The sequence below is a fragment of the Acartia tonsa genome, chromosome 12 (genome assembly GCF_053477335.1).
Source record: "Acartia tonsa isolate MP-2025a chromosome 12, ASM5347733v1, whole genome shotgun sequence".
Classification (NCBI taxonomy): Eukaryota; Metazoa; Arthropoda; class Copepoda; order Calanoida; family Acartiidae; genus Acartia; species Acartia tonsa.
In genome coordinates, this window is record NC_137271.1 from 41,801,677 (window position 1) to 41,823,757 (window position 22,081).

General features: G+C 32.7%; 1 protein-coding gene across 1 annotated transcript in view; it reads left to right on the top strand.

Moving 5' to 3' along the window:
* LOC145333347 (uncharacterized) overlaps window positions 1-22,081 on the top strand; it is a 111,535-nt gene that overhangs the window by 2,860 nt on the left and 86,594 nt on the right. Inside the window, exons 3-6 of the mRNA XM_080178465.1 lie at window positions 322-374; window positions 658-717; window positions 1,222-1,330; window positions 1,834-1,961. Of these exons, the coding sequence (XP_080034591.1) occupies window positions 322-374; window positions 658-717; window positions 1,222-1,330; window positions 1,834-1,961 (350 nt within the window). The remainder of the gene's footprint in view (window positions 1-321; window positions 375-657; window positions 718-1,221; window positions 1,331-1,833; window positions 1,962-22,081) is intronic.

Below are 22,081 nucleotides of genomic sequence, written 5' to 3' on the forward strand. Positions count from 1 at the left end.
ACTCTAAATTTATCTTTATCTGTAAGTCAGTCAGTCGGTAATGCTATTAGGGAAATGGTATTTTGTCGGCTGATTTTAAAGATAGACAGCTGAAATTTCAGTGAAGATTCCTATTACATATGATATTCTAGTCTATACATTGTTTTGTCCGTCTGTCTGCCGGTAATGCTCCAAAAGTAAAAATACTACCTAATTATTTAAAGGTTTCGTGATTTATTTTCGCAAGTGTTTTTTTTCTTATGACAACTGAACATTTGCACTATAACTCACTTTGTGCCTTTGCCCATTTTTATGTGCTTCACTACTTATGGATAATTTTAGTCGACGTAGTTGCGCAGGCACCTCCAGGAACTATTAGCTACCAGCAGTACCAGGTAACTGACTCAAATAAGCTCAGAGTTTTTTTTTCAGACAAAAAAGTCGTTACACTATGTTATAACGTTTTAATTGATTGATTGAAACGCAGACGACCTTTTTGTCTTAGAACTTAATTCTGTTACTCATGTATAGTTTCTTCCATATGGTATTAGTCACTAGTATTGGTTGTATATTTCATTCTTACGAAATGAAAAATTATATCTCTTTCTTCAACTGAGGGTTGTGGAATCTTATAGCGACTTTTTGTTACTATGAAATGATTTATTTTGTTGCATTCAGGCTTTAATGAAAGATTATGAGGCCCTTATTCATGATTTTATGGAGTTATCTCAGAAAACGGTAAGTTTATGACAAAGTGGAACATTGTCTGTCTGTCTGGAGCTTAAGATTCGAGATTTGCTCATTGGTTTGGGTGCTAGTTTGATTCCTAGATTTTTAGGTTTTCATGATTTTCTTTACTCCTATCTGAGATAGACGGCTGATATTTTTAGGGATTAAATAAGTTTACAATTTACTTATCCCCACAAAGTTTCATTAAGATTTGCTAATTTGCTGAGGTGCTAGATCGATTCCTAGATTTTCACGTTATAAATCGTTTCGTGATTTTTTAGTTCAATGTTTTTTATGTAAATGCAATAAAGTTAATGTTTTCCAGATATCCATCCATAATTTTTGGTCTTCGCTACTTATAGATGTTGTCATCCTTGTTTTAATAATGAAGAAACAGAATATAAAACATCGAAAAATCCCTAGGGAGAACTTTGACTAATTCTTGTGGGATGATTTATTTTATTTTATTTATGTATGAATGTTTATTTTAAAATTGTTCCTTATTTGATTCAGACCTCTACCCCACCAACAACTACAACCACAACAAATTCAAGAAGACCTACAACAACCTCCTGGATTGTGAATAATGTTGTCATTCCCTTTCTCACCTCTGCTCTCTCAGGTTTACATGCGTCCAGACAACCAACCCTTTTATTGCATGGCTTTTGTCTGAAAGTCTTTGACTGTGCTTTTACAAATGAAGTAGTTTAATGTTGTTTTAATTATAAAATACAACTTTCATGATTTTAGTAGCGAAGCGACTCTAATATGCATTTTGTCTGTCCTTTCGTCAGTCAGTCAATCCGTAACTCTATGAGGGAAATGTGGTTTTCTCATCTGCTATTCAAGATGAACGGCTATTTTTATGAAGATTTCCTATACTAATGACCATCTGTGTAAATTACTTTGTCCGTCAGTCTGTCAGTCATGCTACAAATTTCAAAATGTAATTGTTAAAAAATATAATAATACATGATAGAGGTTGCGTGATTTTTATTCTACATTATATTTCTATTCTTGATTTTAACAAATCAAATGCTTATTAAATCTTCTTATTTGTATTCCCATCCATGATATCTTGTGCATCGGCTACTTATTGATATTGTCATACTTGTTTTGATTTAGAAGGGGACAGCAAAGAGAACTTAGAGCCAACAAAAGGAAGTGTGGATAAAGATTTCAACACCTCAACACAAAATTATGTCAATCCAACACTAGAAAGGAAATCAAGATTTTTTACACCAGACATTAGAGTAAAACTCTAGAGGGGGAAGGATTAAATAACTGTGTATCCCCATCGCGATGACCTAGTGCCACCTCTCAATTGGATCTTTGAAAATTAACCAATGGTGTCGGTGATACTAACACAGCCAAGTAGCAGAAAAGCATTTGCTATCAGACGGAAAAGGTTATTTGAAAAAGGAGGGAGGTAGTTGTCTGTAAATACATCTATACTATATATCTGTTATATAAATATAGATTCTTATTGTTGCATTAATTCCGTATATGGTGATTATAGTGCCACCTCTCAATTAAGTCTTTGAAAATCAATCAATGGTATCGGTGATATTAACACAGCCAAGTAGCAGAAAACAATTTGCTAGCAGACGAAAAAGGTAATTAGAAAAAGGAGGGAGGTAGTTATCTGTATATAAATCTATACTATATATCTGTTCACCAGACACCTATCTTAAATAGCAGATGAGATAAATATTCAAAGCGTAATGGTCATAGACAGACAGACAATGCGAAATGTAGAGTTGATGCTTATTGGACGGGTCATAGAAATATCTTGACATGATATTTTCATCCTTATTTCTTTAATAAAAGGTGATAAAAAAAACATTTAAATTTAAATTTAAAGTCTCATAGATATAAATACAATGGATTTAAATTGCGTTGATATATATTGACTGGGGAAAATTTGTCGTCAAATCAGGTTGCTAATGTGGACTTCATTTATTGGTCAGTTCGTTCATCCAGTAGGAGGGGATTGGGTGAATGGATGTATCGTTATTTTAGCCACTGTGAGTGTCACTTTATTAGAGTACATGAAAATCTGGTGCAGTATCAAAGTATTAATATATGGATTGGTGTATAATATTGTAAGTATGTAGGTAAAGATCCTTTTTTACTCTCATTGTCCTCTCCCTCATGTCATTGATATGCTGATTGTAAAAATCTTGTTTGTAATTAGACCCGGAAATACAATTGTATCGACAAACGACGCCTCCTACACACATGTCGACAGATCATTTTGTGTCTTCAGGAATAGTTCATTTTAAACACAGCACAATCGTGTTCAAGAATATGAAGAAAGTATTCTCAACAAACAACTTGATTAAAGGGTGTATACCTCTTAGGCAGGACTCGGGTGTGGTAAAGGGGTGTTTACCACCCCCACCAAACTTGGAATTCCCTATCCCCTCATTTGACCCTCAAAATTAAAAAATAAAACATTATATAACCCCTACAAACCTTTAAAACCCTCATTTTTGCCCCTGAAAATAAAAAAGCTTGAACGTCCCTTGATATACTTTTTTAGCAATGTTCTGGACAGTATTTAGAATATTTAGTCAATTCCAACATATTCCAAAGAGAATCGATTTGTAAGGATAACAGTTAATCAAACTAATTTCTAGCAAATCTACGCTAAAACTTACTAACTGTCTGTCCGTCCATATAATTCTTAAAGGGGAGTTTACTGTTTACCCCCCCCCCCTCAAACTTTGAAACCCCAAATTTTACACCCCTCAACATTTTAAAAGTAGATTAGATTACAACCTCAAACCCCCAATTTTACCCCATTTGAAATAAAATGCTTAGACGTCCCTGCGACTCTCCATCCTAAAAAGTTACATACTTTGCCACTTTCAGAGAGGGAGACCGCTAAAACTATTCTTATGGCCCATTTGAATCTAAACTATCTAGCAAACTTTGTCCGTCAGTCTACAAGAAACTCTTTGAAATTTCTTGTGATGATTCAGCTGTTGAGATATGAATCAGTTTTTATCATGGGGTAAGCTAATATGGATTCCAGTATGGTTTCGAAACCGATTGGTATCCGCTAGATTAGAACTGGTCCAAGGCCATACTGAAAAATCATGTATTACAGTCAATTTTCTTAGAATATTGTATAAAAATTATAAAATTAATACCAGTTTTGTTAGCCCAGGGCTTAGGCCCCTCGGGACGTATAAACTGGTCTTAATGTTAAAGTTTTCATTTAAATATCCGCGGAAACCTGTCTATAATGCGATGAATAACTAATACCACTATCCCTACTTTTTAAGAACAAGCATAATTTAATTCCATAAATAAAATGAACTAATTTTATCAGGCAAAATATAAATGACTGTCCGATATTTTTATGCCGGATCATAAAAAAAGCTCTGGCCTACCCATTTCCAACTTGTTACAGCTAGACCTCATGTCTAATCGCCTACAGATCACCAATATCTTGTCAATGTAAATAAAAGATAAAAATAATTTCTGAGGCTTTTTATATGTTAGGTATAACGCTAGATTGTGGCTAAACATGTAGCGCATCCGCTCGTCGCCGGGGAGGTGATAGGTTCGACTCACGTGCCGACACCGCGTCATAACTAAAGACGTCAAAAATGGTTCCTACTGCTGATATGTCAGATGCAAGACATGAATAGTAAGAGTATGGGAAATGCCTTGGCCCATAAACAGGTGCAACTCACTACCATGCACAGTTAAGACTTCTCAGACAAAGGTCGTACAATCATAGGGTTGGTTGTCTGATGGATGTTACTAATCCTTGGGTGTTATTGCATCCCATTACAAGCAGATGATGCTCTGGATTCTTTAGATGATCACTTAAATCGAAGGAGAATTTTTGTCCTTACGAGGTAATGGTATATGTTATGTTTGAACCCACGGCATACGCGCTAATGGCTTGCTAAAGGGGATAGTTCAAGGCGCGACTTTAGCCCGTCATTCTAGAGACGTTAAAACGGTACCTTGTGCTGCTATGTTTGTTGAGTGACTTCAATATAAAGAGAAGGGGAATGTATTTAGGTTTTAAACAGGCGCAAATGATAACCATGATCATATTAGGACTTCAATGAAAGGGTTGGTTGTGACTTAGGTGTTACTTTACCTTATACCCCTTATGTATTATGAGAAAAAAGACACGATAGTTTTCCATGGCTGTTTGACCTGACGTTACAGTGTCATACCATAACAGTCTGTTGTCTGGATAATAATATCAAAAGAGGTAATTTTGTTTATCACAATTAAAAGTGGGGAAAGATTGATCTGGAGGGGACTATGAACATGTCAATTTTACTGGTCCTTACAGATTTTGAAACAAGATCTAAGTTTTTATCTTGGGCTTAAAATCCTATTATAACTTTTATTCTTATAAAATATTGTTAAATCTATTCGTGTACGAGATCCTAATGTTCATTCTGTTAGTAATTTGTTAATTGCTTGTTTGTTGTACTGCTATATATTTATCTTCCATAGTCCTACCCCTGCACTAAATATGTATCTGTTTGGTTGACGCTGAATTTTTTCTTGGTGCAGTCTTGTTTAGGGATCAAAAGGATAAGACATTGGCCGATAAATTTTTATAAATCCCCAATGATGATGATACATATTATCACTTTTATAGATTACAATTAGTGGTTGAAACGTTTGGAGACTCAACTTATTGAACCAACCAATATCATTCAATAAAAGTCCCCAAAGTTGTTAAGCCAACGAATACGAAAACGTAATTACAAAACTTTGGGGACTAGTGTAATAAACACTAAACAGTCCATTGTCCCCACTTGCTCTGATAGAATTACCCCAAACTAATACTGCTTTAAGTTTTTGCGGTCCTTGAAGTTTTAAACCTTAAAGTTATTAAAAGTTATTAAAATATATAATATTGTAACTGGATAGGTATGTAAAATTGTATTCATTATTAAATCCTAATGTACTTTTTTTATATAATATTTAACTAGAGGAATTTAATAAATCTATCTATCTAAAGTTGCTACTCTATAACTCAATTTTTGTTTGTATATATGGCTTTGGTGTAAATGATATTTGCTCAACTGTTACTTTAGCTAGTAGTTTGATCTTTTTCATCAATATTTCCATCATTATGGAGATTTTTAAGTGTAGAATATTTATGGCAGTCAAAGTCAAGAGGAAAATTTATTTTTCTAGTCCATTGTCATATCCCCGATAATATGTAGACAAGACAATCTGTCTGGACAATCCTGCCTGTCAAAATTAAATCTTATCTACGGATAGAGATATCACACATAAAGAGAATTTTATTGTGTCTTAAACTTTTCCACCATTCAAAGATGGAATACAATTAATTTCTTCATATCTTATTTGATCAACAACTGGCGTCGATACAGGATTTCTTCATAGAATAGGAAAGGGACATTTGGCTGTTTATTACACTAGTCCCTAATAACGTTTTCTTATTCGTTGGCTCAACAACTTTGGGGGCCTTTTATTGAAGTTTTTTTAGTATTGCCGAGAACCGGATCTAATCCATCGGATATTATCGGTTTAGAAGCCATACTTGAAAATCATTTCTCGTATTCATTCCAATCAGGTGGATAGGAACCGGTTCTCATCCATACGAAAAAACTATGTCTAGCATCGCATTATATCCAGCTTTCTACGAATATAAAAATGTACAATCATAAGATTAAAACCAGTTTTTTTAGCCCGTGCCTTCGGCATCTCGGGGCTAAAAATAACTGGATTTAATCTTATAATTGTACATTCTATATCCGCGGAAAGCTGTTTATAACACGATGCGAGAAATAACTATCATTCTTCCGATGCTATGTCCCTGTCCCCGATTTTATCAAGCAATTTTGCATAAGTTAATAAATTATTTTTTGCAACTACCAGCTAAATATGACACTCACTCTCGTCCAGCGTCAAGTGTTGTGCGTCCGTTAGTTGTCGGGGATAAGACAATGGCTGACATATTGATGTACCTCCCCAATGATGAAGCACAAAATCACCACTTAGGTAGATTAAAATTAGTGGTTGAAACGTTTGAACACTTATTGAGCCAAGCAATCAAAATTCACTAGATTCCCCAAAGTTGTTAAACCAACGAATAAGAAAACGTTAATATAAAACTTTGGGGACTAGTGTTGGTATTACAGGAATGCTGAATGGATATTAGTTTTTTTTCTTCTCATATATAAAATTGTTTTAGAAAGTCAATGATATTGTATTAACTCAAATTTTCGAGAAAAAAAGGTTTATAAAAAATGTTATAAAAAAATCACATAATTTCGAAAATTATTCATAAATAAGATATATTATTTGTTCTTTCTCAACATTTTTCATACTTAAAAAGGTATTTAATCACATATGCAAAAAAAAGCATTTCTCAAATATCACATAAGTAATAAACATATAAGTATAGATATATAATCTAGATAAATACCTGGATCTAGTGTTGGGGACCTTTTTCGTCTGCTAGCAAATGGCTTACATTGGCTGACATTCAAAGACCCAATAGAAAGTCGACACAGGGTCCATGGGGTGGAGATATACAGTTAAACAACTCCTTCTATTGATTATGAAACTTGGCCGCGGGACTTTTTTTACAATCATGTTAAGTTAGGTAATAGGCTAGGTTGCCCGCGGCTAGGCAGGCAAGGGGGCCGAGCGTCGCGGCCAGGTTTCATAGTTTTGTTGGAGGGGAGGGAGGTACTAAAATTTTCAAAATTTAAAAAAAGAAATCCTAAGAGAGTATTACCGAAATTTTTAATAATAAGCTGGAAGGGAGCGGACATTAGCTGTTTATTACCCAAAGTTTTATGATAACGATTTCTTATTCGTTTGCTACACAATTTTGGGGACTTTTATTGAATTTTAATTGGTTGGTTAATTAAGTTGAATGTCCAAAAGTTTCAACTACCAATTGAAATGTACAGAAGAGGTAATTTTGTGTATCAACATTGAGGGTGGTACATCAATTTAATGGCCATTGTCTAATCCCTATAGATCCCTTGTAATAAGAGTGAAGAAAAATTATAGCTATTGATTTGCTGCTGTTGTAATTATTTAGCAGAAGTGAATGGACACCCCACGCCCAAAAAAGCTATGTCATCTCGGTGTATAAGTGTGTGTACAAAAATAGGGACAAACATTCCATCATCTAAATCATTTTAAAGAAGCTGTATCAACTTTTTTTTATAGCTAGCCGGTTCTTTTAGTAAGTAGTAGATGTAAATTTTTTCATAGAATTCAGGTATGCAATCGTTTTTTTTGTAGACCTCTTATTTTTTAAGTAATTTAAGTTTAAAAAAAAAAATTAAGTCGATTTTAAGGTACTAAAATGCAACAAAAAAAAAGAAAGAAAATGGCCATTATGAACAAAAATAGTAAGATCTTTAATTTGACACTTTACTTTTTCAATTCTGTCAGGTAATTATTGAAAAAATCGATTTTTTAAAACCCACGAGAATAAAAACTTTGAACTTAATTTTATCATTTCACAGGTAAAAAAATATGGGTTAACATATACCTTTAGAATCAGAAAAATATTACGAATCCATTGTAAGCAAAATTGAAATAAAAAGTTTACAGTATAGTATATAAACTACAATAAAAGGAATTATATGAAAATATCATATTATATTATACAGGCAACGTCTTAATTGTTGAATTGAGTATAATGGGAAGGGGGTAAAGAGGGGGTAAAAAAGGGAAGACAAAAGTGTTGCCTGAACAAAAAATATAATTGGCCATTTGTTTATTTTTTAATTTTTTACTTTTTTTCAATTTTGCTTACAATGGATTCGTAATATTTTTCTGATTCTAAAGGTATATATTAACCCATATTTTTTTACCTGTGAAATGATAAAATTAGGTTCAAAGTTTTTATTCTCGTGGGTTTAAAAAAATCGATGTTTTTAATAATTACCTGACAAAATTCAAAAAGTAAGGTGTCAAATTAAAGATCTTACTATTTTTGTACATAATGGACATTTTCTTCCTTTTTTTGTTGCGTTTTAGTACCTTAAAATCGACTTAATCTTTTTTTAAAAAACTTAAATTACTTAAAAAAAAAGAGGTCTACAAAAAAAACGATTGCATATCTGAATTCTATGAAAAATTTTACATCTACTACTTACTAAAAGAACCGGCTAGCTATAAAAAAAGTTGATACACCTTCTTTACGCAAATTTAATATCTTCCCGCATTTTTGTTGATTTTTTGCTGAAAAAAAAAACATATTCTCGGTCCAGTATGGCTTCGAAACTGATCAATATTCGCTGGATTGTAACCGGTTCTTACCCTTGGCTGTTTCAGGTATTACAGGCCCATGTCAGGAAAGATGTAAGGGCCCATTAATTTTGCCAGGTTAAAAGTTACCTCATACAATAGAGGGTCAGTATAACATTAACTATACATCCTACACAATATTCATGAGGTGAAGCTTTCTGCAGTTTTCATTTAACAGGCCACATTTATATATCCCTCTTTGACAATTTTAAATAATAATAATAATTTTGCCAGGGGTTGAATACACCCCCCTTCTGTTCGCCTCTAGTTTATTGTCAGTAAAGCTACTTTTATTTCAGAAATATCTTTCCCTGTTACTGAGTGTGTGTAGTATAAATAGGAGGGAAATGACAATTTTAAGTAAATTTTAGCGTTTATACAATACAGCTTAATATATGCTTTTAGCGTCTACTTGCAGCTCCCAGCTGGCTGAAATAAAGATACCCAATTTACCCCCATCGCCTCCCCTACTACTGGATGAACGAACGGACCAATAAATAAGGTCCAAAAATTGACGACAAATTTACCTTTGTCAATATATCCACACTGACTAACGCAACCCTCGATCTTATTCTTTTTTTTACTGTTTTATTGGAACGCAAAATTTCTGAGGTAGTTTAAATTGCTTAATTCCTGCTTTATACGCTAAATAAAATATTTTCAATTCTGATTTTTTAAAGCGAAGCTTGTCTGAAATAAGTGTTGGTCCGTCCGTCTGTAACGAATAGCTTTTTTTTTGGTAATTTAGGCATGTTAGAGTTGTCCTATCTATTTAAACTTTGTATGATGATTCCTCTAGTAGTTAGGTACGATTTAGAAAAGGTAGCAACTCTATAATCGTTACCAGAATGTCTGTACGTCCATTTTAAACTTGATGTTTCACTTTTTAACAACAATTTTTTATGTGATATAATTGCCCGATTGATCTGATTTTTGGAGTACTGATTCCTATACTAATAAGATACATTTTTATAAGCGAAGCATCTCTATAATCAAAAATGTCAGTATGTCCTTAAACATTTTTCTGTATTTAAGACGTTTTGCAACAAATTTACGTAAAGTTTTGTCAAAACCTATATATTTCTATTTTGTATATTCAGTTCTGACACTCTTCAAAAGTTAGTGTTAGTCTGTTATACTGTTTCAGGGCTTTGCTTTTATGGATGTTGTCATCATTGTTTTAAAAGCGAAGCTTGTCTAAAATAGGTGTTTGCCTTCACGTCCGTTTGCATTTATGGAGTGTACATCAATCCTAGATTATCATGTTCTCTGATAAAGTGAAACTTGTAGCACGCTAAAATAATGATCCTCTGTCATAATATCCATGTATGTTTTACATCCACTAGATGTATATTAGAATTTAATGTTTATTTTTTACTTTATAATTAGATGTGTCTGTCAGTGTTACGCTCTATATTCGGTATCATTGGATTTATTATCCTTATAATAAAGTAACAGGATGTTTGTGTGGTTGTGTGTTTGTCTGTACCGAAGGATCTCGCTAACCGCTGAACCGATCGGGTTCTCCTTAACAGGGTAGCTTTTCATAAGTCCCGGGAAGGTTTATAACTATTTTCTTGGGGGGTGGGACACCCCCAACCCCCCCAAAAAATGAAAAATCTCCCCCCTCCCCCAAATTTTTTTTTTGTTTGAATTTTTAAAACTAATATTAAAAATGAGGGGGGGGGGGCACCCCCCCCAAAAAAAAAATTTTTTTTTTACTTTTTTCTTTTATAATATAAAATAAGAAATTTAATTATTAAATTCGACTCTCTCCTCAAGTGCCCCTAGAGGCCTCTAGGGGCGTAGCCGCTAGTTACTTAAATCTTACACAACATTTTCATGTTCTCTAATAAAGTGAAACTTGTAGTGGGCTAAATTAACGGTTTCCCTTCTTTACCCTATCCCCTCTCCTCCTACTGGATAAACGAACCGACCAATAAATTACAGGGGAATAAGCAACATAAAATGACGACAATTTCTCCCCTGTTATAATATTATACAATCATTATGCATCTCACATATACACAATAATATATTTTTTTGTGGGGGGGGGGGGGCAGATGAGGTTCTAAATACGACGATTGTTGGCGACCGTGGCGTCGTCGGGGAGGTGATAGATTCGAATCTCGGCCCGACACTGCATCATAACTAAAGACGTTAAAAATGGTTCTTACTGCTGCTATGTCAGGTGGGCGACATGAATAGTTACAGTAGTGGGAATGCCTTGGCCCATTAAAAGGCGTAACTCAGCTGGGACTATTAAGACAAAAGTCGTGCAATCAAAGGGTTGGTTGTCTGACGGATATTACTTAACCTAATATCCACCAGTGGGCGTATTGCATGCGGATGATGCTCTTGGGTTCTCTAGATGATCACTTGAAATCGAAGGAGAATCTCACCCTAATTAGGTAATATAGGTAATAATACGACGATTTTATTTATAAAGGTGGTTGTACCTTTCACACCCCCTACTCCCATTGAAGTCTCCGAGGGATGTCTTTCGGCATGAAACAAAAGATCTCTTAACGCACAAAAATGCCTTGTTGATTTGGAATATTGCCTAGTCATCATTCTCTAATGTTTACACCGTCATCTTCTATAATACAAAGTAGCTTGATGTATGTCCGTCCGTCCGTCTGAAGCTTAAGATCTCGGTAACCCCTGAACCGATCGGATTCTACTCTTCAGGGTATATACCTATTGGTCCTGTGGTGGTTTTAAGCTATTTTCTGGGGGGGGGGGACACCCCGAACCCCCCCCCCAAAAAAAAAAAAAAAAATTAAATTTCCCCCCCCCCTCAAGAAAAAAAATATTTGGGTGGAGAGTATGGTTCGCATCACCCGAATTTTTTTTTATTTTTTAAAAACTACCTCATTGGGCAAAGCCCTATTAAAAGTAATATTTCTGCAATGGTTTCGTCCATAGCTAAAAGGGCTTCCTAAGAAAGGCGAAGTACATCCTATTATTTAAAGTAATGTTTTTTTTTGTCTAAAACTTAAAATTTCGACAAATACTGAACTGATTGAGTTGTCCTTTTTAGGTAAGCTTCACATAGACCAGGTTTTAGGCTTATTTTCAATATTTAATTCTTTTGATGCTTTTAGACTGTTTTTTCCCCTACCATTCTAAAAAGTCCCTAGGGCCTAGATGCTAAGAGCGCAACCTGTGTTTTAATATATGTATCGCATTGCTTTTCTATAATCATAGTCACAACGGCCAATACATGTAAGATTTGGCCTCTTTTACTGACAGAGTTGTCTGATTGTTTTGAAACATTTCATTGATGCTATTCTTGAGATCACCTAGCCAAAATACTCTATCTATCCTATTTTATAAAGTATTATTATATGTATAAACACAGTTTATTTTTTAACTTTTTATTGATGGAATACATATGTTTCTCTATAAAAATAGATCATCAGTTCCAATTAAGATGTATAAAATATGAGTTAAAAAAGTATATGTCCTTGCATTTTGAATCCTTTTAAAAGACTAAATAAGAAAGAAGTGTTAGAAAATTGTGCCCCCTGCGGGGTTTTTTACTACTTATATCCTCTTGGGGTTGGGGGGGGGGGGGAATTAGCATCTTTATATAAAAAGGGGGAGGTGTTTAAAGAGAAAAATAGATCATATTTTATCATTTGCAGTTTTACAAATTAATGCATATTATATAAAAAGTACTGCTTTTCACGTCATGCACTTTGAAAGAAGGAACTTTTCTCTGTGTGGACACTTGCTGAAGATTTTATTTCTGGTGTTTAAAGTTTGTATGTTATTGATCACAGTTATGGAATCTCAGCAACAAAGATTTTTTTATCCAATCTTGACAAGTGAGGTATTTTTGGAAAGAGGAATATATATAGAAAACGCCTATGAAAATTAGAAAATCCGCAGAAATCATATTTGCAAGTTATTTGCAAAAATCTGCAATGCTAATTTGCAAAATTAATTTCATGCCTTAAATGACTTATTTAGTAAAAATCTTTTTATGAAATGTGTTTAATTATAAGTTTAGAACATACTTAGGGCAAAAAAAATTTCTTTAGTGTTACTTTTTTCACCTTGTATATGAAAAAAGCAGTTTCTCACATTTTATGATAAAAAAAGGTATAGGAACAAAAAATATGATTTTTCTTGATGTAAACACAATAATTGGCATAAAATCTATCATCCTAAATGTAAAAATCAGATATAGAATCCTTTTTAGAGCTAATATAGTGCAAAAAGTAACCAAGACATTTTTGCAAAGTATGAAAATCTGAAGAAAATAGTTCTTTTTGTTTTTGATATACATATCAGATAAATGTATATAAAAATAGTGATTAAAAACTATAAAACATGTTATAAGTTTTTTCAACATTGTCATTGATTAAATTGCATTTTTAGGTTTAAGAATTACCGAAGTAGTGCATAAAAACTCTTTTTATGATGTAATTAAACAAAATAAATGCCAAAAAACCAACTACAAAATGGTCTACTGCATTATAATAAACGCCTAATTGTTGATTTGAATGTATTTTGTTTCATAACTTAATAAAAAGAGTTTTTATGCACTACTTCGGTAATTCTTAAACCTAAAAGTGCAATTTAATCAATGACAATGTTGAAAAAACTTATAACATGTTTTATAGTTTTTGATCACTAATTTTATATACATTTATCTGATATGTATATCAAAATCAAAAAGAACTATTTTCTTCAGATTTTCATACTTTGCAAAAATGTCTTGGTTACTTTTTGCACTATTTTTGCTCTAAAAAGGATTCTATATCTGATTTTTACATTTAGGATGATAGATTTTATGCCAATCATTGTGTTTACATCAAGAAAAAACATATTTTTTGTTCCTAAACCTTTTTTTATCATAAAATGTGAAAAACTGCTTTTTTCATATATAAGGTGAAAAAAGTAACACTAAAGAATTTTTTTTTGCCTTAAGTATGTTCTAAACTTATAGATAAACACATTTTATAAAAAGATTTCTTTTTAAATAAGTCATTTAAGGCATGAAATTAATTTTGCAAATTAACATTGCAGATTTTTGCAAATAACTTGCAAATATGATTTCTGCGGATTTTCTAATTTTCATAGGCGTTTTCTATATACATTCCTCTTTCCAAAAATACCTCACTTGTCAAGATTGGATAAAAAAATCTTTGTCGTCGAGATTCCATAACTGTGTGATCTTATTTTATAAAGTAGTAAAGGACTTTTGTCTGATGCTTAGGATCTAAATAACAACTGAACCCATTTAGGTAAATTTCACATAGGTCCCAGGATGGTTTGAGGCTTTTTTTTTTCAAATATAAGTCGTTGGATGTTTTTAACCTATTTTTAGCTCCTAGGTGCTAGGGGAGTAGCCGCTAGTATAATCAAAATGGACATTTTCATTGTAATGTGACCCATGCACTTTTTTTATGCAATCTTGATGCAATGAAAAGTCAGATTTTATTCAATTTTATGGGTTGCTGGGTTTTGTTTTAGAAACAATATCTGGAGCGCAGCTACTAATTTAGCACTTTATTTAGATACCAGCAGCTAGGCCCCTAGTGGCTTTCCTTCGACACTTGAAGTGGGGGTAGGTTAAGTCATTAAGTCAACCTCCTCCCCATTTAAACCTCCCAAGAATCTATGAGAACCTATATTAAAAAGGTAAATCATATCCAGGGCGACCACTCCAAAACAAAAAAATATAGTATTTTTATAGTATATATAGTAAATTTTGGTCAAATAAAGGTAATATTATATAGTGTATATAGTAAATATTGGTCATATAGTATGATATAGTATCCAAATTCATCCTATATAGTATAAATAGTATATATAGTATGCAGTGGTCGTCCTGCATATCGGTTCACTGGTTAGCGAAAACCTCATTATTAAAATAAAGGTACTAAGAAAGAGATAAAGCTTTTCTCACGTAAATTATATCGTGTAAAAATTAATTTTCTAGTATAGTGTAAAGCATATTATAAATTCTTTAATAAGTCAGCTATGAATGGTTGAATTCCTTAATATAAAGTTTCTAGAAATTATATACTCGAAAAATTTTAAGATGTTTTGTCAGCTGGAGGAGTTCCTTTGTCAGATTTACGAAAAAAAGGGTTCAGAATATGCTTCTTCTCTTATAATTCTATTATTATTAACTACATAATTAATCAGAAAAAGAAATTTTTTTTAAATAATTAAAAGTTGAGGTTATCCTAACAGTTCCAGGAATGGTCTTAGGCCATTTTATTCTTCTTTTAATTAAAGTCTTGAGGTGATATGTTTGGTCTATGTTTTAGCCTCTCCATATCTCCTCTAATACCATTTTATCGTAGGGGCGTAACCGCTAGTATATATCTAAATAGAATAAAATTCGGGTATAGTCCCTTTCGTGGCAACGCCCCTTAAAGAGCGTTTCTCCTATTTCTAGCCCCTGCGGAGGGCTCTAACCCTTCTGGGCAATCACATAACCCAATATAACCTAAACTAAAATAACCAATAAAAAGCCATTTTTCAAAATACGAAGAATTGCCCCTTAAGGATCGTTGCCACGAAAGAAACTATACCCTAAAATTCAATACCAGGACTGCCATTGTCCTATCCAAACATACGTGATGGTTAAAGATGACTTCAAGGGTTTAAAATGTTTGCCGTGTTGCGTCGTCGCATCGCGTCGCGTAAGCCAATATATCCAGTGTTTTAATACAACAGCACAAATTTTCATACTTTCTGGACTAAAAGAAAATCAATTGTTATTTATAGGCAATTTCTATGAATGGTTTTATCAATCGAAAATGCATCTGACTATACAAATAAGTAAAAAAATAGTTTTTGCTATTTAAATTTTTAGTTGCTTTATACGTATTCCGAAATATCTTAAGAACATTCGTTGGTTTAGGGGGCTAGTTATAGTTATGGTGGCTTCTGGGGCCTTTTTTGTGGATAAAAATTAATTGGGGGGGGCAATTGGAGAAAAGTCTTGCGGTTGAAGTATTCACTTGCAGTTGACTGAAGTTGTTTGCGTTGGCTTCAGTATTAATGCTATAGTTATAAATTAATTCAAATAATTCTCATAGTTTTTTTTTATTTATTTGGTGATAAGTTATTTGAAAAGTGTTTATTTAGTTTTTTGTCAAAACAAGAACATTTTGGTTTCCAAAAAGCGCAGCAACAACCATATATCATTGCTAGATAATATAGGTTGGTTTGATAGATATCCTATTATATAAAGTAGTAAGGTTTCTGTTGTCTAAAGCTTAAGATTTCAATAACTACTGAACTAAATGAGTTCTCCCTTAAAGCGAATCCTAACTTAGGTCCTAGATTGGTTTTAGGCTACCTTTTTCTTATACTAGCGGCTGCCCCTAGAGGCCTCTAGTGGCACTTAAAATGTATTTTTTGTTCAAGTCTCTTTGATACCTCTTTATTGCTTTCAAATTCTACGATATCTCTTTATGTTTCGTTCAAGTCTCTCAAATACTTAATTTTTTCCTTTTTTTTTCTCTTGGGAGGGTGGTGGTACCCTCCCCCAAAATAGTTATAAACCTTCCCGGGTCCTATGAGAAGATACCCTGTTAAGGAGAACCCGATCGGTTCAGCGGTTAGCGAGATCCTTCGGTACCGACAGACACACAGACATAAACACATCCTGTTACTTTATTATAAGGATTTAGACCTTGGGATGGTTTATGCTTTTTTCCACCCCTTTTTGAATAATATACAAATAGGATGTTGTCTGTCTGTTTCGATGAAGCTTTAAACGTCGCTAATCACTTGATCTATAATATATTTTCACACAGGGAGGGAGGGGACAATTGGTTGTAAATTACGTGGTACCCATTAAGCATGCAGTACTTAAATTAGCTTACAGATTTTTTTGTTTAAGTTAGAGAAGATGATTAAATTCCCTTAACAGATTATGACGTCATACGATAAAATAACCAATGAGAGGCCAGCATAAATTTTACCATTGGTCAATTACAGTGTATACTGGCCTCTTATTGGCTATTCTGTCGTATGACGTCATAATCTGTTAAGGGACTTTAATCATCTTCTAGTCAGACATATAAATAATTTTGAAATTTTTTAAATAGTGTTACTTTATATTTCTAAATTGTTAGTTTTCACTTTTATGGATGTTGTCATCCTTGTTAGTAATTAATCAGAAATAGATATTTCTTTGAGTTTGTTGCAAAATTGCGTAAATACAGGATACAGTAAAAGGACATACTTTTATTTTTAGGATTTTATTATAGAGATACCTCGCTTATAATATGGTACTTTGTTGTCCTAGGAATCATTATTCCAAAAATCAGATGAATAGGATAATTATATCATATAAAAATTGGTTGTAAAAAGTTAAAAAGTAGCATGTTTAAATGGACTTAAGGACTTTCAGGTAACGATAATATAGTTGCTACGCATTCTTCTGTTACAGAAATCATCAATATCATGCACAGTTTGACATCGATAGGACAATTATAACAGTGATTTATATTCTAAAACTTCGTCAAAACTTTGACTCGTGACAGAACTGAAATATCCTAGTCAAAGAGAAGCTGCACTCTCAAAAAAAAACATTGAACCATTAAATGTATGTTTTTTCAGCATAAATAGCAAGATAAAGATCTTATTGAACAGAACTTTTAGACATGAAATTGATTTTTTTATACATGTCTTAAAATTTGAGATGCTAATTATTCTTTTTTAGTTGAACAGCTACTCTTAACAACAGAGTTTGACTATTAATTCATTCGCTTTTTGTAAGTGCCCCCTCTTTAGGGATCTAAAGGGATAAGACAATGACCAATAAATTGATGTACATCCTCAATAATGATACACAAATTTACCTCTTATGTATATTACCGTTAGTTGCAGAACGTTTGGACACTTAATTTAATGAACCAATCAATCAAAATTCGACCCTATAGTTGTTATGCCAACGAATAATGGGGACTAGCGTAAAAAATAGCACAATTTTCGCTCCCTCCCTGACTCTCCCTCTTATTTTGATCAAACCAATCAAAATTCAATAAAAGTCCCCAAAGTTGTTAGGCCAACGAATGAGAAAACGTTTTTATAAAACTTTGAGGACAAGTGTAATAAACAGCTTAATGCCCCCTTACCTCTCCCTCCTAGTTTTATCCCTAATTAGCTATATTAGTAACAATTAATTTTTATTAGGCAATTAAGAAAACACACAAGGACAGGTCACTGAAAAAGAATCTGGAATTGACATTCTGGTAATTTACATTATTATGCTGATACAATAATCATAATATGTCAATTTAATGTTTTTGAACTTTGGTCCAAGATAGATTTTAATATTCTCACATCAAATTAGCGAACAACAAAGTTTTATTGTATTTTCTATTATATAAAGTAGTAAGATTATTTTTGTCCTTAGCTAAAAATTGTAATATCTACTGAACTTATTCAGTTTTCCTGTTTAGAAATAGCCTAAAACCATTCTGGGACCTATAAGAAAATGAGAATATTCAGTATTTAACGAAATCTTAAGCTACATGCGAAAGAACCTCTAGTTGCAAGGGGCGAAGAAAGTAAAATTTCTAACATAACATGATAAATAAAGTTAATAAAATTTGAAAATTTTTGAGGAAATGTTAGGTAAAAGCAAGTTGCACATATAGAAAACCTATGTTGCCACATTATCTTGTACTATTCGAGTGTTCATGTTTTATGTCCATTTAGCGTGAAATGTAGGCATTTATTTCAGTGTTCTAACACATCTGCTATCACCATAAGTTATAAAAAGCCCAAAATATTTAATAAATTTATCCTATTTTATAAAGTAGTAAGATTTTTAGTCTTATTTTGATAACTCAATCGATTTAGTTCTCCATGAAAGATTCTTAAAGGTCCATGAATGGTTTTGGGCAATTTTTTTAGATAAGTGATGGTATGGTTTGAGGCTAATTTTCTGCTTTATATCACTTCGAATACAGAGCTCCTAGATACTAGGGCATAGCTGCTAGTATACCATAGGATATTATATGTAAAATTCTTATGATATAAATATAAATGTTTATTACTAATATTCTCTTATAAGCATGTGTCTTGATAAAAGCTATGGGGGGTGTGGGGGCATGGGCCTTGAAAAAAGACGGCAAAACATGCTCCCTAATTCTGTTTCTTTTGGGTGGTGTTGACTTTTACCCTACCAACCTTTTGCACGCCTATGCTTTTAAGAAGCATTTGAAGGGCCAGACTCAAATAAAACACCTATTCAAAAATTTGAGGGATTTTTTTGAAGTTAGTGATAGTGGCTGACTCAGATTATGACGTCAAAAAAAATTAACCAATGAGAGGCCAGTATACACTGTAATTGACCAATGCAGGTAAAATTTTTGTGCAAATCCAGGAATCTAAAGGGATAAGACAATTATTTGTTGAAACGTTTGTACACGAATCTTAATAAAACTTAACCAATCAAAATTCAATTAAAGTCCCCAACGTTGTTACGCCAAAGAATAAGAAAACGTTATTATAAAACTTCGGGGACAAGTGTAATAAACAGGCCAATGTCCTCTTCCTCCATGACAAATCCATATCAGTTCAAAATATCTCTTGAATTATTAATTAAAATCAGCCATTAAATAATTTTTTATTTTTTTATTTTCCATACTGTGATGAACAATCTATAGTATAGATGTATATACAGATAACTACCTCCCTCCCTTTTTCAATGACCTTCTGCTACCAAAATTATTTACCTAGCTATGTTAATATAAGTGACACTATTGGTTGATTTTCAATGACCCAATTTAGAGAGTCGGCACAAGGACACTGCGATGGGGAGATACAGATATTTAACTCTTTCTCCCTCTAGTGTTTTACTCTAATCTGTGAGGCTGCATTCAAATGTAATAAGAAAAATTTGGGTTGAATTGCAGCCACACCGTTTATTTGGTCGAATGTTCTAATTATAGCACAAACACATTTTGTCAAGATCTGCAAAAAAGTTTCCTAAAAACAGTGCAAAAAAACTGAATTACAAATTAGCAATACCGATGTATGGCTGTCTGCTTATTCGTCTGAAAAAACAGTTGCGCCCCTAGCACCTAGGAGCTCTGTATTCGAAGGGCACTATAAAAAAAGCCTAAAACCAAACTTAAATAAGAATTAAATAGTCTAAAACCATTCAGTGATCTACAAGAAGCTTCCATAAAAGGTAGAACTCAAACGGTTCAGTAGTTATCGAAATCAGATAAAAACCTTACTACTTTGTATAATTGGATATTAGGTTATCATTTAATAGTTTTTCGGTTATTTTTCTATAGTAGTCAAAATTGGCATATTCATGATTTGTTCAAATTGCAACAAAAATATATTTTCCAGTATGGCTTTGAAACCGATTAATATCCGTTGGATTAGAACCGACACTCAGCCATACTGAAAAACTATGTATAGAATGGACAAATTTCTACGAATATTAAAATAAAAATAATAAAATTTATACCAGTTTTGTTAGCCCGGCCTTAGTCCCCTCGGGGCTAGCAAATCTGGTTTTGATTTTATAATTTTTCATTTCAATATCCGTGGAAAGCTTTCTATACGATGCAATAGATAACTATTCCAGATACTACATATTCTTTATCACTAGAAACCTAAATCCACCTGTATTTTGTTGTTGTTGTTTTGTTAGATAACCCCCAGGAAAACTTATTCATTTTGTGTTGGTCATAACTTCCTTACACACACACACGGGGAGGGATGGGACAATTAAAAATGAATCAATCTCCCCCCCCTCTCCCAAATAGTATATATTCATTATTTTTTTACAATGTTGCGCTACTTATGGAAATAATTGTCCTTGTTTAAACTGTGATTATCAAAATTTTGCCATGTTATTATATGAACCTTTCAGGGATGAGGGATAAAATAACTTTCAATCAGAAAGAAATTAGATTTAAGGCTTTTTGTCTTTAGCATAAGATTTCTATAAATACTGAACCGATTGAGTTCTTCATTTTCTGGGAACTTTTTATAGGTCCCTGGATGGTTTTAGGCTATTTAATCAATATATCTAAGTATGGTTTTAGGATATTTTCTACTTTCCTTACTCCTTTGAATATATAGCTCCTAGATGCTAGGAGCGTAGCTGCTAGTTATTAATATAATACTGTAACTTTTTAATAATCCCTATGAGTCTATTTTACAAGCTACACATTTTAGAGGCTTTCATCTATTCTGGGAAAGGCTTGTTTTACCCTCCCAAGGTTTCTTTTGATTCTTAAAATAGAATGCACTCTCCTTTAATGTGCCAAAGGGGAGTCAAATGGCAGAGCCAATATTATAGAAAATCATCAAACCTATTCTTAAATGTAAAAACTGTTTTTCTTGGGATGATTAATCCCTTTATTCCTGATGTTTGTATACATAGACATTTGATTTTATAAATAAGAATTATTGTCTTTGACATTTCCCTTTCACTTATATCCTTCCTTTTCATGCATATAACCATCTATACATTATACAAGTCAAGTAATAGTTATTTCTAGTATAGCATCGAAACCGATTGATATCCGCTGGATTAGAACCAGTTCTCATCTAAACAGAAATATCAGTATTACTACAATTTTTCACGAATATTAAAATCAAGAAGCTTTCTAAAATGCAATGCGATAAAAAACTATTATCGAATTTTCGTAATATTGATGACGATGGAATGGGTATTCCAAACATTCCTTTACGGTAAAGCTTTTTATAAAGAAAGTTTATAACTATTTTGAAACTAAATATATATTTCTAATAGATGATTATGAAGATACAGACTTTTCACTGCAGTGAATTTATCATAAGTTGCTACAGTTGCATTACTTACATAATACTGACATACAAATTAAGTTCATGTCGCCTCATTTTACACGAAATATTTCTCATATAAAAATTCTAAATTTTAGCAGCACAGCTACTCTTAGATCCTTTGTAGTACGTCTTTGCATTACTATCTGATTGTAAGATACGTAAGTGGAGAATCTAACTTTGAGAATATCTATGCGTTGGGGATGAAGAGTCGAGACTCTACAGATTAGAGTAAAACACTAAAGGGAGAAAGGGTTAAATAACT